Source organism: Motacilla alba, chromosome 2, assembly GCF_015832195.1.
Source record: "Motacilla alba alba isolate MOTALB_02 chromosome 2, Motacilla_alba_V1.0_pri, whole genome shotgun sequence".
Lineage (NCBI taxonomy): Eukaryota > Metazoa > Chordata > Aves > Passeriformes > Motacillidae > Motacilla > Motacilla alba.
In genome coordinates, this window is record NC_052017.1 from 110,623,653 (window position 1) to 110,646,531 (window position 22,879).

The window sequence follows — 22,879 nt, forward strand, 5'->3', positions numbered from 1 at the left end:
GTAAGTAGGAGAAAAGCAAGTGTTTTAGAGCATTGATTAGAAAAATGCACTGTAAGGTTTAAAATCTTCTAAAATGCAATGTATATATTCCTTTCTAATGTTTTGAACTTGTAGAGTAAGTCTTCACATCTGAAATTCACTTTTATCTTCATTTGGTCATGTAGAGACATTCACATTTTTCTGTGTTCCAAAGTGTGTACACAGTTGTTTAATTAGAACAAACAACAGAAATCTTACTTAAAAATGTTTATTGTAAAAAAGTGGCTAGAAAACAACATCAATTTCACTTCACACTTTCTTCAAGTTATCTATAGATGCTGCTATGGGCAACAATTTGCTTTCATTCATAACACATTCAATCATATAAAAATAAAAATATTTACATTATGTCGACATATTTTACAAAATCATCAATAAAAAAGGCACTTGGAGGGGTAATGCTGAAAATATTGCATTTCCTTTGTGCATTTAAAAAAAAATTGTAAAACTCCTGTGGATCCCCTCTCTTGCACTTATTCCCGTTTTTTAAAACAAAAATGAAGTTTAGAGGAACTATTCCATATTAAAGTATGGTCAAGCATGCACCAGGAATGTTTGAAGCTACAGTATTATCTTTTTTTTAATTTATTTTTTTTTAAGGCACATGCAGGTGATTTGTGGCTTTTAATTTTTTCGTACATTCTCTTATACTTTTTTCCCTCTTTTAGTTATGCAGTTTTAAAGCATTTCAGGTCATTAATGAAGGCCTTGGCTCCTAATAAAATAAAAAAAAAACACAGCAATGAATAATATTAAACATTTACTAAGGTAAACTTGGAATACTTTTTAAGGCACCTGAGATAAATGGTGTCTAGCAAAATTCACTTGGGTAGTATTTTCGTTAAAATTTCCACTTAAAATACTGTTTCTTTGGTTGAAATGGCTTGGCAGGAATGTATTGTTAACTTTGAAGCCTTTTCTAAGCAAGAAAAGATGACCTACATTTGGCTTCATCTATAAAGAAAGCTGATAATGCTTCTTCCTTTAGATCTACTTGAAATGTCATGCATGGCGTCTTTCCCCCTATTTCAGAATTCACACTTAAGAATGCAAATGTATGGCAGAACAGAAACTACTTAAAGCTCATTTCTACTGACATTCTAAGTTCTTCCACTTGTCTATTTGTTTGCTTGTTTGGTGGTGTGTTGGTTTGTTGGTTTGGTTTCTTTGTTTTTTTGGTTAGTTTTTTTTATTTTTGGCTGAAAAGTAGACGAGAAAACGCCTTTGGATTTCCACTTATCATTTGGAACAGAAGTGGAGAAATGCATCAAGTCCAGGTAAACATTGACTGCATGACTCAGTGTGCTACACAGCAGCCAGATTCCTCATGTTTGTGCAGAAGAGACATTCTGGAGAAAGTTTTGGAGCAATTTTTGCACTGGTATTTCTTCACATCTGAGTGGGTCTGCAGATGAGCCCTCAGATTGGATCTGTCTGCAAAAGCCCTGTTGCAGTGAGGACAGGAAAATGGCTTCTCTCCTACAAAGGAAACATCAAGAGAAAATAGGATAAATAAAAAAAACCAAAAAAACAAAAAACCAAAAGGTACATTTTGGGGACAGGTAAAACCTGCTTTTATCCTAAGAAAAAAAGAACCAACAGAAATGACTTGTTATAAGAAAAAAATGTCTAATAAAAAAGTTAATCAGGCCACAGATAGAGCAGCTTTCAGCACTGCTGGCTCTTTTGCAGAACCCCAGTCTATTGAGAATATGTTGTAAAGTGCAGTCTCTGAAAACAAGCTGCTGACACTGTCTGCATCTACAGGTGCATGCAGTACCTTTAAACTCGGCTCAATCCAAAATTTTCAAATATTTTCATAGACCATTTTCTGCTTAGTCTGTGTGAATTACTGGGGAACAAGGGCTTTATCTGAAAAGCAGCAAACAGCTCTACAGACAGTACATTGTACCCAGTGTTATACTCAAAACACATTTTTGCCTCAATAGAAAAAACCCAGCCACATTGCTGATGATGGGTTTCTAATTCTTAAGGGCTTGAGGTAGTGCATGCAAAACTTGCCAGCTGCTTAAGGAGTCAGAAAGCAGCCCCTCATGCATTGCCTGTTGTTTGCTGCCTGATTTCAAAGTCAGCTGGAGCCTTCTCAAAGTTACCAATTTCCAAAGCCTGAAAGTTAACCAAAAAATCTTTAAAGCAAAAGTTTCAGCTAGTGCAAATGGTCTAAACCATTGTAAAATTATCAAGGCAGCAATGCTGATTTATGCCAGGATCTGGCCTGCAGTTATGGGACCATGCTAAACCCCCCCCACTCCCCCTTTCCCCCTCTCCCTGCAAGAGGGACAATTAGCCTTTTAATGATTCATTTGAAATTCTGTGGATGCATTTCAAGGTTAGTTGAGAAATGCTGCTGGTTTTTCCACCTGTGGAGAAAAACAGCAAAAAAGGCATCCCGGTGTTATAGCAACAAGAAACTGCAAATGTAACGCTTGCTCTTACCAGTGTGAGTTCTAATGTGCCCTTGAAGTAGCCAGGGTCTAGAGAAAGCCTTGCCGCAGATCTTGCAGACACAAGGTAGCGTATGGGTCCTGATGTGCATCTTAAGCGCTCCCAGGCTGACATACTCCTTGTCACAGTACTTGCAGCTGAAGGATTTCCTAGACTGGGCATCACAGTGCAGCTGCTTGTGTTTGGCCAACCCAGAGAAAGTCGAATAGGTCTTGTTGCACAAACTGCACTGGAACTTTTCGGCTTCGATTGCATGAGGGTCTGAAAGCTTTGACTGGATTCTCTCTTCTTCATCGCTAATGGGGCTTTCTGAACCGCTGTGATCTTTGGAGGAGGTATCAGAAGGTGGAGGTGGGCTGACTCTTCCCAAAGATGAGGGGTATCCAGAAAGCGGAGAGAGGTCATTGGGTAATGGAGACGGTAGCAGCCCAGTTGTAGTCCACACAGTAATGGGGTTGTAAGCTACTGAGCTCAGGATCTCTGGCTGTGGTATGATAGGGACTGGATAGCTTTCGTACAGGTATGGGGATATAATCACTGGAGAGAGAAGAACATTTTAAGATAAGAGAACCAAAACATATTTCAAAAAGCAGCAAAATTAAGACTTTGAGGATTAAAGGCTGCACAAATAAAACACTCAGTAGGGTAATCTGAATATAAGGGGGATTCAGGAAATACTTTTTCATACATATATTCTGATGGATAGAGACAGTGCCCTTGAACAGGCAAGTTGCAGCTGGAGAGTCCCTTCAAGGCGGCATGCTGCATCTAAATCTGTGCAGCCTGACACAATAAAGCCGTGAAAGAAACTTCCTGAAGGATTTGAATAAAAGTTTCAATTCCACCACCAACAGATAGAGAACAGGAAAACTCCAAATGCTTTCTAAGTAACTTGAGTTCGAGTGGATGAGCAAACTTTGACGATTCATTCCGGTCAGCACTGACATATTTCTCAAAACTCCCTCCTTGTAAGCAGGAGAAAATAGAGCAAGCAATGAACTAACCCGTCCCCTCCAGGCTGCAGAGCAGTCCCACCCCTCCTCAGTACTGCCACGCAACGACCGCAGCCTCCGAAGCGACGCGGCGGCACCAGATTTCGTTTTGTTACCTGTATGAGTGTCCAGCTCGCTGTAATTCGGCTTCTTGGATGAATTGAAATGCTTCTTGACCAGGAAGGAGCGTGGCATTTTGGACGCAGGCTTTGTGCTTCTCGCAGACTGTCTGTCCTTGCGGGCGGCTGCGGCGGTGCCGGGTGGCGCAGCACAGGCACACGCGGTGTCACTGCGGGCGCATCGGTGCCGCTCCCGGTCCCTACGGCGCTGCCGGCCCCGCGCAGCCCATCCACTCCGCTTGTGCAGTGGCAGTGCCGAGGCGCCTTGAAAAGTGCTGTAAATACCCACGAGTCAGGTGCAGGGGGGAAGGGTTTTCCGCTCCTCCAATCGCTTCGGGATGTTCTCAAGCACTTTTCCAAAGAGGCTGTTTTTCTGGGAGGGCTCTACGGCTGCTGGCTCAGGGATCCAATCCCACTCGGAGGGTTTGGTTCAGGTTTCAGCTCCTCCCGCTGGAGACAGCTGTGAACGGGGGAGAGAGCTCTAGCAGAGCGCGTTACCCTGCTCCGAAGTGGGGGGATGTGGCTCTGTAGAACAGCAGTCTACAAAAATGTATTGCTCAAAGTTCTTGAAAATAAAGGTCAGTTTACTGATTCAGCTGAAATATATATATATATTTTTTTTTTTTTCCTTTCTGACAGAGATCTGGATAAGCCATAGGCGCTGAAACTTCTTTTCTTTCTTCCTCCCACCGTTTTTTGCCCCTTCCCCCCTTTCTCCCCTCTTTTCTTTTTCCTCTCTCCCTTTTCTCCTCTTTTCTTATTTTTTATTCTTCTTTCTAATTTTGTTTTTCTTCGAAACGAATCTGGTTTCCAGATGTTTGGTAGAAGAATTATAGTGGGACAAACTGTTCACTAAGAGCAGAAGGGGTAAACACACACACACACACACACACACACACACACACACACACACACACACACATAGGCACACACACGACACTACAAGATACCAAGTTGGTCAGCAGATCTAATGGGAGGCTTTGAACTGAATGTGTGCCTGCTCCATTTGGGAGCTGCCTTTGAATTGTGCTTAGGAGGGGCTGGAGACAAGCAGCCTGCCTCCCTGACCTGCACCCTTTCAGGCAGAAGGACCAGACAGATACTGCAAGTGAGTTCAAGGAGGTGGAGAAGCCTTGGGAGCATTATATTTCAGAGGAGGATGATAGTCTTTATATAATATGCATTCTGCTTCACATAATATGAAGAATATTTTCTCTTTTGCTTTCAAAACCTGCAGAATGCAAAACCTCAACCTTTCCTTCCTTGGGTGTAGTTATGTCACTCTTTTGCCTATCCTCTTAGGACACTGCCAAGGAAATTTTCCTAATTATCCAAAGCAGTTAAAAGATGCATAGATAAGCAAACCCCCCAAAATTATAGACTGGGTAATCTAAATGTCTCTTAAATGCCTTTCTCCATTAGTATATTTTAGGACCTCTTGATTTCCTATGAAGGTATAATCTATGTTATGTATTTCATTTAAGATGAAAGTCTCTTAAATGTGCCACAGAATGTTCTGGTTATCTAGATTGATTTAGAGGAGATATTTAGTCACAGATAGGTTTTTTAATTTTAAAATATTTGCATTTTGGAAATATGGACAGCTGAACACTGGTAAATTTCTGACACAAATTACACTCTGATTGACTCTTGGTCTGCCCTCCCCACCCCTTCCCCCCCTCACTGTGCATTACCTCCACCTGCCTGGGCACATACCGGCACGCCGTGCTGGTGTGACGCTGGAGCTCTCTCTCCTCTTGGCAGGAGTGTGGAGGGTGTTTTACAGAGACCACCCCAGCCCGTTTTTGCAGCAGGTGTTGGAATAGATGTGAAGGAAAAAAAAAAAAAAAAAAAGCCCAATGGGTGTGTTAAGACATGCAAGAGCAAAGTGCTTTGTCAAGCTGCATGACTTCTTAATCTTGGGGAATACCAAAACAAGTGCAGGGAAAGTTAGCCATTTTCAAGAACTGATTAAAAAGATTCATCTGTTCATCATCTAACTCTTGTGTCTGTTAGTGAAAGGTGCCATATGAATTTCCAAGTGGCAGGGAACCTACCCAGGCTATGGGAGGAAAGGGAAAGTGGCAAAGAAAGGGACTTTGCAGGTTACTCGCTTTGCAGCTGGGGCAAAAGGAACAGAGGTGGTTTTTCCAGAAGAGAGAGAAGTGCTTGCAGTGACACAGTCTGTTACTTTCCTCATCTCCACAGAAATCAAGAAATCCACAAAGCATTTTTTAAAGGTTTCATTTGTGGTCCTGCTGCCCTCTCAGCTCTGTTCTATCTGACAAGTCCCTGTCCCCTGCCAGCTCTGGGAAAGCATTTCAGGATGTGAGGCATTAGTCTGTATCTAAATAGTCTGTTACATGAGCTGTGATTCAGACCTTGAGCTGGTTTAGGTTTGTGTGTTGAAATGAATGGAGCCATGCAGATTTTCACTGGCTCGGGATCTGTTCTTTTGTGTGTTTGTTAAAAGTAAAGGGTCTGATTCACCAGTGAGGTTCTCCCTCTCGGGGCATTTTCACCAGCATAGCACCGGAGTGATGCAGTTTAAATTAATTGCACTTATATAAATCACAGGAGCACAAGCAGTTAGCCCACTGGCTGAGCTGATTGAAGGATGTTAGCAATTGGATAGAAGGCATGTTATTACATGGTCCTGAAAGGATATTAGCAGCACATACTACCTGAGTGAGGTCTGCTGTCAAAAAAAGGGAGAGTCTGAGTGAGGAGTGGGTGAGTCAGAGCAAACAGGTGTTCTGGGTGTTTACAGCAAATGTGGATGAGAGGGCACTTGGAGACGTGTGGCATCCATCCCCATGCAGGAAAGGCAACACAAAGGTCGAGTGCAGAATACGGGAGGTTTCCCCTCCTTGGAGGAGCCAGGGAGGTGTGGAGGGTGGCGGGTGACTCTGATTGATGGTCACACTGCCTGCGGGCAAAGCCTTGCACCCACCTCTGAAAAAAATCAGGCCTACAGCTTCCCTCTCACATTTTACAAGTAGCTGGTCTTTTAGGGATTCTTTATGTTTTTACTTTGAAAGCTCACGTAAAGCTGTCTTGTTAATGCCACTGTGCTGCTAATTGCCACTCTGCAAAGTGCGTAGGAAATGATCCAAGCAATTCTGCTGCCTGAAACCTTGGCATGTGCTTTGCAGCAACTAAATGATTAGGACCAGAGTTTCAACCCTACAAACCCTTCAGCAGAAACGGCTTTTATTTTTTTTTTTAACATCAGGTCACTCGTTCCTGTGCTCAAGAGAACAAACTGTGAGCTTCACTTTAGGCTCCCCATTTCAGATAGCTCCATCAAATCCCTTTCCTTGTCAGGCTTTCTGAGAAGGGCAGGAACTTTATTACTTGGTTTTCTGGAAATGGAAGGATGCCAAAATTGTGTTTATTATCAAAGAGGGAAAAAGAGCCCAAACTAAGCCATCAATAGCTTAGATCTTCTCATGACAGAATTGGTGTCCCTACCAAGCCTCAATACTAGCCAAAGTGTGGATCAGAAAACGTTAAATATCTGGATAAACCACAGCAGAATCAAGAAAAATAGTTTCAGAATATTAAATGAGTTATGTTGGATCACTGTAACCTTATTTCTCAGGCAGTGCTCTTAATCATTTTGACTGCCACGGGGTCCACGGAAGGCAGCACAATGAGGTTTGGAAGAACCCCCAGGAGGCACTGAGCCCAGAGGAGCTTACCAAAAATAGCTCTGGAGGTTTATTGATGCAGGTGACGACTTCATCCTGGAAGAGGTAGAAGCTCAAATAACTCACACCTACAGAATAGCTCTTGTAATTCATAAGCCTCCTACATTTCAAAGGAAAGTGTGAAATGGTTAATATGGGAAAAAGAAAGGTGAGTTTTCAATAGTCACATGAACGTGGAATACATCAACTCAGCTTCAGTGTTACCCTATGCTTTCATATTTCCCTCTTAGTGCCAGCTGATATATCCTGGAAAGTAAAGACCTGGTGTGGCTTTCAGAAGCAGGAAAACGTAAAACTTTAGTAGCTCTAGAAACTGAGCAGTACTTCAAATGGGATTAGATTGGATGCCACAGGGAAATAAACCCAAAATTAACAGAGTAGAAGGAAAACAATTAGGCAAGGGTATTCTCTTCCATCACTCCAAAATATATACCTTAATAAATTTTGAAACAAATGCTAAGAATACCTTTTCTTTCCCATTTAGATCTTCTTTCCAAATACTGACCTGAACTATCAGCAGAAAGGGCAGCAAATTTAATGAAGGATTGTTATGAAGTCATGTCAAACTCCAGTCTTTTAGGCCCTAAGTTCAATAAGGTCACAATAAATCTGTGCATTTTAGAAGATTTTCCCCAGTCAAGTAAAAAATCTTACATTTTTGAATATTTTGCACCAGTAAATAATTTTTTTTCTAAAATCTATAACTTTGCCAGAGTTTAGGCATATTTAAGAGATTGTGACTGAACAGCAAAAGTGTGATTCAGTCTGAACTTTCCAATACGTCAAGGCCCTCTGAAGAGTGTCTCTTAAAGATCTATGCCTGTCTATATTTTATATATATCTATATGAAAATAACTTTCCTTAAATATAAAATTGCATTTATTAATAGATGCAAAATTATTCCTTTTGGATCAAGAAGTTCAAACAGTGCTGGCTTCTGTGTGCCGCTCTCCTTCACACCTGTGTAGCTTCACCGACTTAAGAGGGGTCATTTTAGAGTCAAATTAGCCCATAATGAAGGAACCTGGTCATAGTTCAATTTTCCTACATTGTTTCTACATGAAGATATTGTAACATGGGGCCAAATTCCCCTGTCATTCCCATCTGTAATATCTCCACTGCTGCAGCTGACCTATTTCAGATTTACTCAAGCAGAACTGAGATGCGATTCTGCTCCAATGAACACAACCCTGTTTATGTTTATGTGTGCAGAGCTGTAACAAGTATTGGTTACCCAAAAGTGTGTTACAACCCAGCCCAGACCGTCGCACTCCGGGAAGCAACGCCGACCTTCCCGTACGCCGCTGCGTTATTCGTACGAGGAACAAAAGGATTGAGAAGGCTGCCCTCGGGATGCAGGGAGCGGAGCGAGGGCTTGCACGGCGTTATGTGGTTGGAAGGAGCCACCTGCTGGGCACAGCGGCTGCCGGGATAGCGATGCTCCGCGGAGCCAGGACCGGGCCGGCCGCCCCACCGTGTGGCCGGCCCGGGAAATGGGGATGCTGTCCGCCCCGGGGTGGATCACCGCCCCGCTCGCTGCTGGGGGCTCTGGGAAGAGAAGGACAGGGCACCAGCAGCGGCAACCGGACGGCTAAATCGCGTCCCCACTCTTTTCTGCGGCCATCTATGACTTTTCATCGTTATTGTTCACTGCCTACAGCAAAGTGAGACACGAAAGCATCATATGAGATTGCCTGCTCTGGAAAATACAGGTCTCTGTGAGCACCCAACTCATGTGTGTGTGAGCACCCAACAGAGATCATAAAATGGTTTGTGTTGGAAGGGATCTTAAAAATCATCTCATTCCAGCCCTCCCATCATGAACATATTTCACTAGACCAGGTTGCTCAAATCCCCATCCAGCCTGCTCTTGAATACTTCCAGGGAGGGGTTATCCACAACCTCTTTAGGCAACTTCTTCTGGTAACATTAAAAAAATTTTCCTAATAGCTAACCTACCCTCTTGTAGTTTGAGGCCATTTTCTCCTTTGTCTTATCACTATAAAACCCTCTAAAAATCCCGCTCTTTCTTGCAGTCTCCCTTTAGGCACTGGAAGGCTGCCCCAAGATCTGCTCCAAGGCCCTCTCTAAACGCTTATTTATCATATATTGTACACACCACATTACAGTCTACAGCATCCTCAACAGGGGAAACAGAGTGGCAGACACTGATCTCTTCTCTGTGGTGACCAGTGACAGGACCTGAGGGTCTGAATGGCCTGAAGTCATTTCAGGGGAGATTTAGGTTAGATATTATTAAAATGTTCTTCACTTGGAGGGTGGTTGGGCACTGGAACAGGTTCCCCAGGGAAGTGCTCTCTACACCAAACCTGACAGAATCCAAGAAGTGTTTGGACAATGCCCTGAAGCACATGATGTGATTTTTGGGGCTGTCCTCTGCAGCATAGCTAGTATTTCTGTTTCAATAGAAAGTCATCCTTTTGCTGTGCAAACAGAAGATGAGAACAGCTAGATTTGCTGCAGTGACACTCTTCTGCTTCATCCTAAGGCCTAAGCACCTTCTGCAATCCCTGCTGCTTAAAACAAAAAAAAAGAAGTAGTGCTACAAGCCTGTTTTACCACCTGTATTGCCTATTCTTCATTCCCTCTCTAACGTCATCTATTGCTTATACACTGGATTGCAGACAGATGCTGCACTTGGCTAATCTTATAACTTCTTATATTGACTTTAAGAATTTCATTTTTTTCAAGGATCATTTGGAAGTTCCCAGGGCCCCAGAGATTTCTGGCAGTGCAGATCGCTCTTCTCCTGAGAACCACCTTCTTTGCGTTTAGACTAGTACTCTTCTCCTGGCTCTGTGAAGCTCGATAAAGACATCCTCTGCTATCATCTTAGACAATAATTGTTGCCAGCTGCAGGCCTGGTGTCTGAAAGTCCTGTTTTGTCTTTATCTGTTATCACTGCACTAGCTCTGAGGGCAGGCCGATGTCTGGAGCCTTTTTTTTTTTTTCCTTCAGCAGTACCTGGCAAAGACGTAGTGCAGATTGCAAGGGACTGGGTGGTTCAGCATGCCAGAACCTATTTTCGACATTGCAGAGACTTTTTTAGTTCCAGACAAATCAAGCAGTATATCTTAAGGATTAACACACAGTGACTTCTTTGCAGGGCTATGTTCCCTGATGGGAAGTTTCCCAAACATCCAAGACATTTTTGAGGGCTTCCTGCCATCATAAAAAATGCTAAAGACAGCAAAAATGAAAAAACACAGCTGTCAACTCTGTTTTCCATGAGTTTGAGGGTGTCTGGGCTTTCTGTTCTTCCCACTTCCTTCCTCAGCAGCTCCACCAGACCTGAGGGATGTCTGTAGTTTGAGTTTCATACTAGCTCTTGTGAGAGCCGTTATCTGACTACAGTATGTGCTGTAGGTGTTGATCTCCTTATAGTACATCTCTGTTAGGCTGATAGAGAGGGCACCAAAGGACTGTTATCTTTTCCTTTCATGGTGTGGACAGTCAGACACAGCATTTCAGGTCAACTCCTGGTTTGCTTTACTCATGTTTTGTGGCAATGGTACTGCCTTTGCATCAGCTATTGTACATTTCAAGTAATAATAGCTTAGTTTGTTAGTTTGTTTAATTTCTTTGTGAACAACTGGCTTCATAAGTGTATTATAGCATATTAGCAGCACTTGGCCACACTTCTTCCCCCTCATGTTTTGCTTCTTGGTTGTGGTGGGATTAAGCTGCAGCTGTCTCTGCACATTGCCTAGAACTGGATATGTCATTGATCTAAAAGTTCAATTAAAGCTGTGTTGGTATGGCTGAATCATCAGCTGAATTTCTGATGATATGTCTCTCTAGCATGCTTTTCCATGGTCCTGAATATTTCTTCTGCAATAGGTCAGTGCTCATGTACTTTTCCTGTTCTTCCTGTTGAGAAACATGCTGGATTAGTGTTTCATCAGTATTCGGCTCTGCAAGGTAGTATGAAGTACACACAAGTGACTGTCTCTAGGGAGATCATTTTTATGCCTCTAATACTGCATGAAAATTGCAGCAATCTCAATTTGGGATGAAAGTATTTTTTTTTCTTTTTGGGGATAGGAAATCAGTGTTTCTCTGCAGTCCTGTTCTGCTTAATAATGGTCATTCTTCCCCAGAGTTGTGACTTGGTGGTGAGGTCTCACCAGCATCTCAGCAGCCTTCCCCACAGAGGCTGCTGAGGATTTTCATTTTGACTTGTGGAGTGTCTTTGTTATGGGAAGTGCTTTTTCCTCCAATTCTTCTTCATATTTTAGTTCTTAGTGAATTGTATCTTTCAGCTTCACTGCTATAAAAGACAGAGTGGCAGATCTTTGCTGAACTCACCACTGCCAGTAGGGTTTATGAATAAGATAGATAAGAGCACTGAGAAACTACATTGCCACGGATGAATTGTGTATGTACAGATACTGATATATGTGTTTCTACATGGAAGGGATTGGAGACTGCCTTGAGGCTTAGGCTCGCAGTTGACTCATGTCTTCATGTGTAAACTGGCCTAAAGTAGGGTAGCTACAGCTAAACTGTCTATTAGAAAGTCTTATGAAATGCTGAAGGATGTCTAGACTGTAGCTGAGAGGATGCTAATGCTTGCTGTCCAAAACCATGCTAGGAAAATGCTAAAAATGAAGCTGTTTAGACATTTACAATCCTGTGCTTTACCTCTCTTTCATCTGCTAATCCAGACATAGCTCATATTCCTGAAATCAGGCTGATTCTACATTGAAGGAAATATTTGCCAAGATGCTGAATGCAGGTATATTAAACAGGACAAATTTCTCTCTAGTGTCTCATACACACATTTCTTTATAACTTCTTTTCTTCCTAACAAGTTATATATGCATTGTACTGTGTATTAGGTCCTGACACATATCTGTTCAGGGAAAAAAAATAAGAAAAAAAGATGGATTGATGCATTTTACTCAAATTACGCTGTAATTTTCTTAGATGTAATTTCAAAACTTCTAAATCAGCCAATTAATTTCTAAAACTCAGGTTATAGATGTTTCCACTGCTACCCCTGTGCTTTAAAACCTTGTTACAGCTTCATCCTTGTTGATGCTTCACTATTATGAAGCATCTGTTTCAGTTTACTTTGTATCAATTTAGTCCTAGCCTCTTACCCATTGCTATCCTCCTAGCCTCTTATCCTCACAGCTACAGAGAAACCTTTAGGTACTTGGTAAATTACTTAAAGAAGATATAGATATTCATGACATCTGGGGAACAACTGCTATTGATCCCAGATGTCTCACTGCTCTTCATGGCAGATGTGATAGAGGCAGGTGATAAGAGGAAAATGATGAGTCCCTGTTATAAGCATCACCAGGAAGCAGAATGACTAACCAGTATGACCAGCTTACATCTTTTGAAGTGGAAGCAATAAAGACTTGCAAGAGGAGGTGGCCTGTTGCAAAATCACAACTAGCAATCATTCTGTGGCTGATATACTTCACTAAAGAAAGCAAATATTTTGTAGGAACACTCTATATGTGATAGCCTGCATTTCAAGTGGAGAGGTGTTTGAACCTCGGAAGAGTCACATTCTTAAAACCTTAAAGATTAGCTTACATCTTTTTCACTCATGATAGAACAGGAGTCCAAACAGCAGGTTTTCAAGACGAAAGATAACTCTATAGTTAAGTCTTGATTCACTTCATCTTGAGAAAAGTTTCATGTTTGATCAACCTGAGAAACAGGTTCCTGTTCTGCAGCAGATTCCTGCTGTTTGTGTATCAGCTGATGTTTCTCATTTCCAAAATGGGGCTTATGACATTCCCCTCTCTTCTAGGAAGTTCTCAGGACTACTGCTTTAAAGCACAGACAACATTTATAAGGATATTAGCAGTGCCTTGGAGTGGAAGGAAGTCTGGAAGAAAATTCAGATGTGGATGAGGAGGGAACAGAGGGAGGAGGAGAGAGATGTAGCCTGAATGTGCAGCCTGAAATTCCTTCAAGGCTGTGTCAATTCCCTCCTGTCCCCAGAAGCAAGAGGTGGTGCCGTGTTACTCTGTGCTTCTCCCTTCTGCCATTCTGCTCCTGTACCTTTTGTGCACATGTTCTTATCCCTTGGCAGAGTAAGTGTGAAGTGCACAATGAATGATTTTTCATGCTCCTCCTCTGGACTTGTTCCAACAGGTCAACATCTTTCTTGTGTCTCTGAGGTACCATTTCAAGAGATTGTACACTGGACAAAAAAAACCAAAAAACCAACCCCCAAAAAAAACCCTCTCAAGCTAAAGCAGAGGTTTTAGTTCCTCTGCCTCCTGAGATATGAATGAATTGCTCCTGTCTTCTGCTATTGCATAATTCATGACTTGAAATAACTACGAAATGCTTTGCTGAAATTTTACAGATCAACAAAGAAAATTTGTATTGCAGAATTCAGTTTAGAGCATTGATAAACACAAAATATAGAGAAGTGAGGGCCTTCAGGGCCTCTGAGAGGATTGCTTTTCACTTTTGCTTTCCTTTCTTGTAGTTTTGTTTTCTCATTAATTACTCTTAATACATGAGTCAATATTTATGTGGGTAATAACACTGGCAATACCAGCTGCTAGAAACTGCTCATTTCAGGCAATTATCCCCACGCAGAATAGATTGATTTGAAGGGAGGTTTATGCTTTTTTAGTGACTTGAACAGTTTGTAGAGGCTGATCCTTGAGGAGGTGAAAAGCAACTTTGCCTTAAATTTTACTCAGTCTGTGCCCCCATCAGCAGTGACTGTCAAATTACCTACATTCCAGAGCGTGGTTTTACTCACTCAATCATTTTTTCTTATGGAATGAAATGATGTACCCAAAAATAACCTTATGGCCTAAGGCAGCTTAAAAAACAACAATCAAAAAATCAAAAAAGAAACGAAACCCTAATAAAATGAACTAATTCTGAGACAGATTTAAAGCCCACTGAAAGTCAGTCTGAATGGTATAACATGTAAAAACAAATATCTGCTGTTCTATGCATCTCCCAGCTACCATATGAGTTTGATGTGCAGATCAGATATTGCTTTACAGTTTATTGTTTGTGGACTGCTCTTGCAGAATTTTTGTTGGGATTCTTTGTGAAATGTACAATGATAAGAAAGTTTCATGAAGTAGAATCAGATAAAAAAAAGAGAAACATACCCATGAGAAGAAAGAACAGATAAAAAAAAAGAGAAACATACCCATGAGAAGAAAGAATGAGCAAACCAAATAAATGTCAGGCTATTGATCTCTCAGATCATGCAAAGCCTTTGAAAAATTTGAAGTCTCTTTCAGGTGGCAGAGAAGTCCTTTCAATTCTACTTCACTGATCTCTAAGTGTCAGAATAATGCTGTGGACAGGTCTTTTGCCACCTGAATTGCTTTAGGAGCAATATTTCAGTTCTTCCAGATTCTTCAGATGTTCCTCACATGTTCCTGAGTGAACATCTTGCTTTTAAAAAAATTCTTTTTTCTTTCAGCATCACTGTTTGGAATTTTCCATAGCTTGTCTATCCTAAATGGTCATACATCTTTTTTTTTTTTTATATACATTTCCTTGGTTCTTTACATTTTGTTCTTCTGTGAATGGTTACAAATTTTCACATATGAAAAGATGAAAAATGAATGTGCAGTTCTGTGTAACTGTAAAACCTGCTTTAACAATTTAGGTGATCTTCCTTTGCCAGAGTAGCCAGGTATATCTGCAATGTGATGGGAGAGGGATGCAGCAGGACACCTTAGGGCTATTTTGCATATGCCTGGCAGTGATGTCAAATATGTGCAGTAAATTACTAAATCTGGCCTTTCTGAGGGGTATGGTGTATTATCATGCCAGCACAGCCAAGCTGATCTGCATGTGCACTGCAGAAATCCCCAGGACTGGCAGCTGTATTGAGCAACTTGTCCTTCACCAGCCTAGAGGTCACCAATAAATGTTGAGTCCTCACATTTCATGCAGACATACCTTCCTTTTGAGAAAAGGGGTTGCATCTGAGAGGAGCCTGAGACACCTGGTAGTTAGGGATGGAAAGTCAGCTAACTCCATTTTAGTGATGGAGTACCAAGCCCATTAAAAAAACACAAAGCCAGCAAAAAACCCACAAAACCAACCTGTATAGGAGTGGAGCAGGTCTATTAAAAGCAAGAGTAAATGTGGAATAATATTTCTTTTCCTCAGCATTATTTTAAAGCCATCTTTGAAAGAAGGTGGTTCCATCAGCAGGCCTTTGGTCTGCATGCACTTGGGAATGTCCCAAAGTGCAAAGACAGCTGTGATGGACAGTTACTGAATAGCACATTTTGCTGTGATCCGTGTAATCAAGTTATTTCTCCAGTTACATGCAGGGTCAACTCATGTGATACCTCATGTCTCAATAAAATCTAGAGAATTAAGCTACCTGGAGAATTTGAGTAGCATTTGAGAAGACATAATAGCACAAAAGATCAAGGGGATTCACTCTCAAGCACTGTCAGGAATGTAAACAAAATTACCAGTGAAGAAGAAAAAATGAGTCAATGATGAATAATCATGTACTATATCAGGTAAGTCAAGCCTTTGTCTCTGCAGTAATTAACTGTTCCAATGATATGGGCTGGCAATGTAATGAGGAAGCATCAGTGAACATGCACTAATTACATTTGCTTTCAAATTCAACAGAAGCTGAACAGCTGTTTGGTGCAGTAGGCAAATTAAGTGCACTAGTCAGATCCAATTTTGAAGTGAATCCTTGATGTCACTCAATGATTAATGTGTAGGCTGAATGTTTAAGGGCATGATTCAGCTAAAAAACACTTTCACTCTGTGTCTTATTACCTTTTGCTCTCTTGATCACACCTTCCCTGCACAAAAACCCACTTTGGGGTGTGTGTGTAGAGGGGGTAGGAAAGAAGCAGCTGAAGAAAGTGACTTCTGATGTTCTTCTTGCAGACATTTCTTGTCAATCATTTGTGGAGAGCAGGAGAAGAACAGAATTTATCCTCTCCTGCTGAGAAAGCAGCTGTGGAGATAGCTTGCAAGACTTGTAGTTATAGCCTGTACCTGGAGCCTGCTGGACCAGAGGTAAACCAGGGCATCCATCAGAGGAAAGAGCTGTTCCAGTTCATTGTATCACATTAAAAGGCATTTTAAGGTGGGAAGGAAAATTTTAACAATGTTATGTTAACACATGAACTCCTCAGGAATTGACTGAGTGGCTCCATGGCCCTCACCACTGCATCTTCCTAGCTTTTCTATTACAGCCCCAACTCCTACACCAGGGACTAGGACTCTGGGCTGGAGTAATAAATTGTAATAACATGATATTTTCTTGCTGTGTCCTGCTATGTCTGACAAATATATTCCACATTCTCATTGTCCTGGTTTCAGCTGGGACAGAGTCGATTTCGCCTTAGCAGCTGTTACAGTGCTGCAGTTTGGAATCAGGATGAGAATAAGGTTGATAACATACTGATGTTTTAGCTGTTGCTAAGTAGGGCTTACCCTAAGCCAAGGACTTTTCAGTTTCTCATTTTCTCATGCTCTGCCAGCAAGCAGGTGCACAAGAAGTCGGGAGGGAGCACAGCCAGAACAGCTGACCTGAACCAAAGGGATATTCTCTGCTACAGAATGTTATGCTCAGTGTATAACACTGGGATTGGGGCGGCTGTGGGTGGCTCATCTCTGCTTGTGGACAGGAGGGGCATTGCTTAGCGAGTGGTGAGCAATTGTATCAAACTGTTCTTATCTCAACCCACAGGTTTTAACATTTTCTGATTCTCCTCCCTGTCCCACAGGGGAGAGGGGCAGGGAGTGGTGGAGGAGGGGGTGTGAGGAGTGAGGCTGCCTTTTTGGACTGCTGTGGTTTAACCCCAGCCAGCAACTGAGTCCCACACAGCTGCTTACTCACTTTACTTGAAATGAAGTGAAATAGAAAACAAATACAAACCATGAAAAGAAGAAAGAGAGGAATAAAACATGAGAGACACAAGTGATGCACTGTAGAATTTCTTGGGAAAAACAAGGGAAACTGAAAAGTCCTTGGCTTAGGGTAAGCACTCCTTAGCAACAGCTAAAGCAACATGATTCTCATATTAAACCCAAAGCACTGTATCAGATAATAAATGTAATATTAACTCTATCCCAACCAGAATCAGGACACTGATATGGTGCACTATTTCTACCTAGCTTGTAATGAACCTGAAGGGAAGAAATGCCTATTGACAGACTTGAGATCTGGACCTGTACAAACCTCATGAAGTTCAAAAAAGCCAAGTGCAAAGTCCAGCACCTGGGTCAGGACAATCCCAAGTACAAATATGGGGTGGGTGAGAATGGATTTAGAGCAGCCCACAGGAGAAGGACTGGGAGGTGTTGTTGGATTAAAGAGATGGACATGACCTGTTGGATGGACATGACCTGTTGACATGTGCTTACAGCCCAGAAAGCCAACCATGCCCTGGGCTGCATCAAAAGAAATGTGCCCAGCAGGACAAGGGAGGTGGTCCTGCCCTTCTACTTTGCCTTTGTGAGATCCCACCTGGAATTCTGTGTCCAGCTCTAAGGCCCTGAACACAAGAAAGATGTTGACATTCTGGAGGAAGTCCAGAGAATAAGCAAGTCCAAGCCTTGAAAAGGCCTGGAATAGCTCTCCTATGAAGACAAACTGGGAGAGCTGGGGCTGTTCAGCCTGGAGAGAAGACTTTGGGAAGACCTTAAAGCAGCTGTCCAGCACCTAAAGAGGGCCTGGAATAGAGCTGGAAGGAAACTTTTCAGAAGGTCATGTAGTGATAGGGCAGGGGGAAATGGCCTTAAGGTGAAGTAGAGTAAGTTTAAAATTAGTTATTTGGAAGAAATTCTTTATTGTAAGGGTGTTGTGGCACTGGAGCAGGTTGCTCAGAAAGGCTTTAGACTCCCTGTCTCTGGAGGTGTTCAAGACCAGATTGGATGGGGTTCTGAGTAACGGAGTAATGGAATGTTCCTTGCTCAGGCAGTGCAGCTGGAATTAGATGATCTTTAAGCTTCCTTCCAACCCAAACCTTTCTACAATTCCATGGTTCTGTAATTGTATGATTAGTAGTATTTAATTTCTGGGGTTTTTCTCCATGCTTCACAAAAAAATCCCAATCATGCCATTTGATTTGGAATAGACTGGCACTGGTCAACTAGAGCTGAAGAATCACCACAGCTGTTTCTGGTCTGAAGGTTCATAAGAAAGTCAGAAAGCAACAGGTCGATACTCAACCATGTGCATTGTTAGAGAGAAACACCTAGGATTTACTTAATTAAAGCCTTTTTCTTATTTGCATTCAGCTTCTCATAATATATGAGGGTAAATCCATAGAAGAACACTAGGTGTAATGAATGGGATAATTTAGTATCCTTGTATCATCAAAGGGACTTTCTTGGAGAATGACATGTGACAAGTCATTGCCCTTTGTTATCTGAAACTTAGGTTTTGCTCTTTCTCCATGACTTGATTTGCAAATGCATTTCCTTTATCACTTCAGCTCTTTTGTGTCAATCACAGTGATAGACTCTTTTTGATCACTTAAAATATTACTTTTAAAAGAAAAGAAGAATCTGTCTGATAGGTCAATGCTGGCTTTGAAAATTAATTACTCATGGTCAGATATTCTTGTTTCAGGGCACTACAGAAAATATAATATATGGTATTACATTCAACATTCTCATCTGGATACTACTTCCCTCAGAGCTCATCAGCAGTCCTGCTCTAAAGCATGACTTTGATGTAGGTGCATTTTTTAGCTGCATATAGATGAGAATTAGTTTTAAGATTATTAATGAGTCTACAAAGACAGAATCATGCCAGGGAAAGACAGAAAGCAGCCTGTCATCCTCCTTTCAATTGCGTAGTTTCCAGAAATGAAGTAACTTGAGTGAATCATATAATCAGTATTCACAGTGTCAGATGCAAATTTATGGTCCTACAGTTCTCTCTAAATGCAAATACTGGGGCTAGAATCAGTACTTCACTAAAGAATCAGATATTGGCAATGTCAGCACGTACTGAAATAGGCTTAGTTAAAACAGTTTTAGTGGAATCAAGCTACATCTTTAAGGGTGATCTCCTTTGTCATAGAACTTTAGTTTCTCTGTCTAATTTCATAGCAGCACAGAAATCCAGGAACAAAGAAGTCACTATGCTTCCTAGATGTCCTTTCTGCATACACAACATGGGTACAGAAGAAGAAAAGGTTATACAGACTTGGACTTGCTTAACAAACACAATGTTTGTAGTCAAGGTATAAAAATATGATCTGCTAGGCAACACTGAACCCAACACTGAACCAAATCACATCTACCTCTGATAATAAATTACTGATGCTTTCCAGAGCTCCTTGAAAGTTAAGCTGAAGGTCTATGGAATTGATCAACAAACTTAATCAGACACAGCAAAATCCAGCAGCCACCCACTCTGCTGAAATACAAATATATTGTGGCAAACTGCCTCTTAGACGTGTTCATGTGTCGATATATTATTGGGTGATCAGAGAGAACTGACCTTGAATTCAGGGGACTCTCTCAACTTACAGTTGAGGATACTGAGTTCGGGATTTCCTTCTGAAAGCCACTCCTTCAGTGAAGAAGATGAGAAAAGTACCTCCAGCCCTGCCTGGTCTGGCCAGATTACAGTATTTCTGTCTCTTATAGCCTGTGACATAGACACACAATACTGGGGGACAATACTGGCAAAACAGAGAGCCTAAAGCTAAAGAAGATTGCATAGGGAGGGTTTGGAGGGAAACCACAAGGGAAAACCACCTTTTACTTCTTTTACAGTTGGATAATTCACTCCATATTTTTTTTATTGAATTATCTTTGGAACTGTTACCTTTCAAGTCCGCCTTAAAAACATTTGTGTTATGTGGCTTCTTATTCTTCATCCATTATTGTGTCTCAAGGTCTCATGAGGAAGGCTTTCACCTACATTGGTATGCAGCATATGTATCCTATCATATGTTACTTATTATGCCATTAAAGAGTGAGAAAGAATAACACCTCTATGCCAAAAGAAAAGGCTTTACAGACATCTCAAAATCCTTCTTGTAATCTTGCCACGTCAACAATGTTTGAAAAGAGGAAGCAATTTAATGGTAATTAGGATGTAACACCTACAGCTTTGCATTGATCTGCACAGAAATGATGTAGGCCAAGAGAAGACAAGCAGAATGAAAGGAGAAAGATATAGCATCTCTGAGCCAGCAGAAATCCCTATGCTTAACTTCCTTCTCAAGGGCTGGTTTTTTCCTTAGGGATGCTAATACACAGTTTTTAAAGAGAAAAGGGCTTTATCATAATGTCAAATAAACAGCTATGTAATAAACTCTCTTTGCATATACAGACATATGCTACCCATCTCTCTTTTGTTAAAAAGTAGTGACCTGTTTTTATCCAATCCTATAAAGTGTACTTTTTGCTAAGACTACTACTAACCCCAGAAATTTCAATGGTATGTTGTAAATTGTATTAGGCTTGGAATTTACATGAAATTGTTGATATTTTGTCTTAAAATCCAAGAAAAATATTAGCTTAATGGCAAAAAATACACTTTGAAATAGGTATATTCTCTCCTCACCAAAATGGTTAGATAATGAAACTGAAATACATGAAAATCTGAAGGGAAGTGAAAACAGACTCTGAAAAAGATAGGGTGACACAACCATACAAACTGAGGTGGGTGAAATCACATTGGAGAGAATACAAATGAAATTAAGGAAAAGATAGTACAACACGATAGGGGACACAATGTCAAATGAAAAAAGCAGACAAAACCACTAAGAAGAAGGAGGCGGGAGGAGATAATGATTGAAAAATGTAGCAATGTAGAAGGATGTAAAACAATGACAAATTGTAAATGAAAAGGAAGGAGTAGGTAAAGAAATTTAGAGAGGCTTACGTCCCATGACATTAAAGGGAATAATTTAAATTACAATGTTAAAAAAAAATCCATAGGTATACACTACTGAAAAAAAGTAGGAAATGAATGTTGCAATGAAATAACTGTGTTCAGAAAGATTACCTTCTAATTTGTGTTTTCAGAAAGAGAGAGAATGACAAAGGTAAAGAAATTAACCACATCTGGAAGTTTCCCTTCCACAAGTACAGCTGAACTGAGATAAGCTTATGTTTATTTTGGAAATAAGACTTACCAGCCCTTACAGGTGAAATTCTTTAAGGAAAAAAAAGGAATGCATATCCCGTTGTTAACAGTTTGACTTCAGAGAAACTGTGCTTTCCAGCTTTTATATTACACGAAATGAATTTTGCAGTCCCAGCATACTCAGGAATGGATGAATTCCAAATCATGTAATGTCTGTGGGACTGTGATAACTCATCACACTTGGGAAATCCACCCTTTTTTAAACCCAGGAGTGTAATAAAAGAAGGGAAGGAGACTATATCTAAGCTGCTGTAGCAGAGGGGTGTATTGGATGAATTTTGTATAATATAACCACTGTTCCCGTGACTGGCAGTTCTTTTGGATTTATTTATTCTAAGCTCAGAGAAAAACCAAAATTGCTCCCTAAAAGTTCCAACAAAGACTCATGTGTGTCTCTCTGTTATGACTAAGAAGAAAAAAAAAAAAAAGAAGAATTTTTTTTTTCTGAAGACGGTATCTCATAAGCAGTAAGACCATGAAACAAAGAGCATGTTGTTGCAACTGATCTTTCCCCTGTTTGGAATCCTGCATTTAATGTTATGAAAGCAAGATATGACTATATCTGCCACCATATGACTATCTTGTGATTCTAATATAGAGCAACTTCTGCTTAAACTTTGGAAAATCAGCTAATCTTTAGTATGGTTTGATATGTCTGAAGAGACTTTTGACTCATAAAATACTTAATCCGTTAGCATTGATATACAGAAGTGATGCATTTTGCTTTTTCATTCACATTGTCATAATTTCCATGTGTTCATTACAGAAAAGTAACTTTCTGTTTGGAAGCCTCTAGTTCTAGAGTGAAACCTCAAAGAGATCGAAAACAAATGTTCAAATTTTTAAAAGTGTAGTATTTTCATATAAGCCTATCCCATTGGCTCCCTTGAATTTTTGTTTATTGAGATCAATTTTTTACATTTTATGCTTCCTTTCAACAAGAGAGACAAATCAATCACATTTCCCAGTCCCATATTTATGTATAAAATTTAGAACAAATATCCTGCTACAAAATGAGTAAAAGAATAGTGAAAAAATAAAGTTTTTTAAGATACTCTACAATATCTATATGATTTTAATCCATAATTCACTCATAAAATTCTGGCATTGTTTACAATGCAGAGAGATTACTAAAACTTAGATTTGCTCACTATCTACCTATGTGACTTTCTGCTTTGAGACAAAAACAAGTGTAAATCCTACTAAAAAAGACCAATACATATGAAAATGGAAATGTTAATCAGTTTATATTATTGCTGCAACATTATCCAATATTCTGAAGGAAAAAAAAGCTGTATAGGAAAGAAAAAGCTATACCTATAGCTTTACATAAAGCTATGTGTAAGCTTAGGTACAAAAGCTGTACATAAGCTATACCTATAGCTGTATATGATACAGTAGTGTAGTCAAACTGTGGCT

General features: G+C 40.6%; 1 protein-coding gene across 1 annotated transcript; it reads right to left on the bottom strand.

Moving 5' to 3' along the window:
- Window positions 1-233: 233 nt before the first annotated feature.
- SNAI2 (snail family transcriptional repressor 2) lies at window positions 234-4,048 on the bottom strand. Its single transcript, XM_038129858.1, has 3 exons — window positions 3,614-4,048; window positions 2,497-3,042; window positions 234-1,518 (listed from the first exon to the last, which is right to left on the bottom strand). Exons 1-3 carry the CDS (start codon window positions 3,690-3,692, stop codon window positions 1,337-1,339), a joined length of 807 nt encoding a protein of 268 aa, XP_037985786.1. The 5' UTR covers window positions 3,693-4,048; the 3' UTR covers window positions 234-1,336.
- Window positions 4,049-22,879: the final 18,831 nt, after the last annotated feature.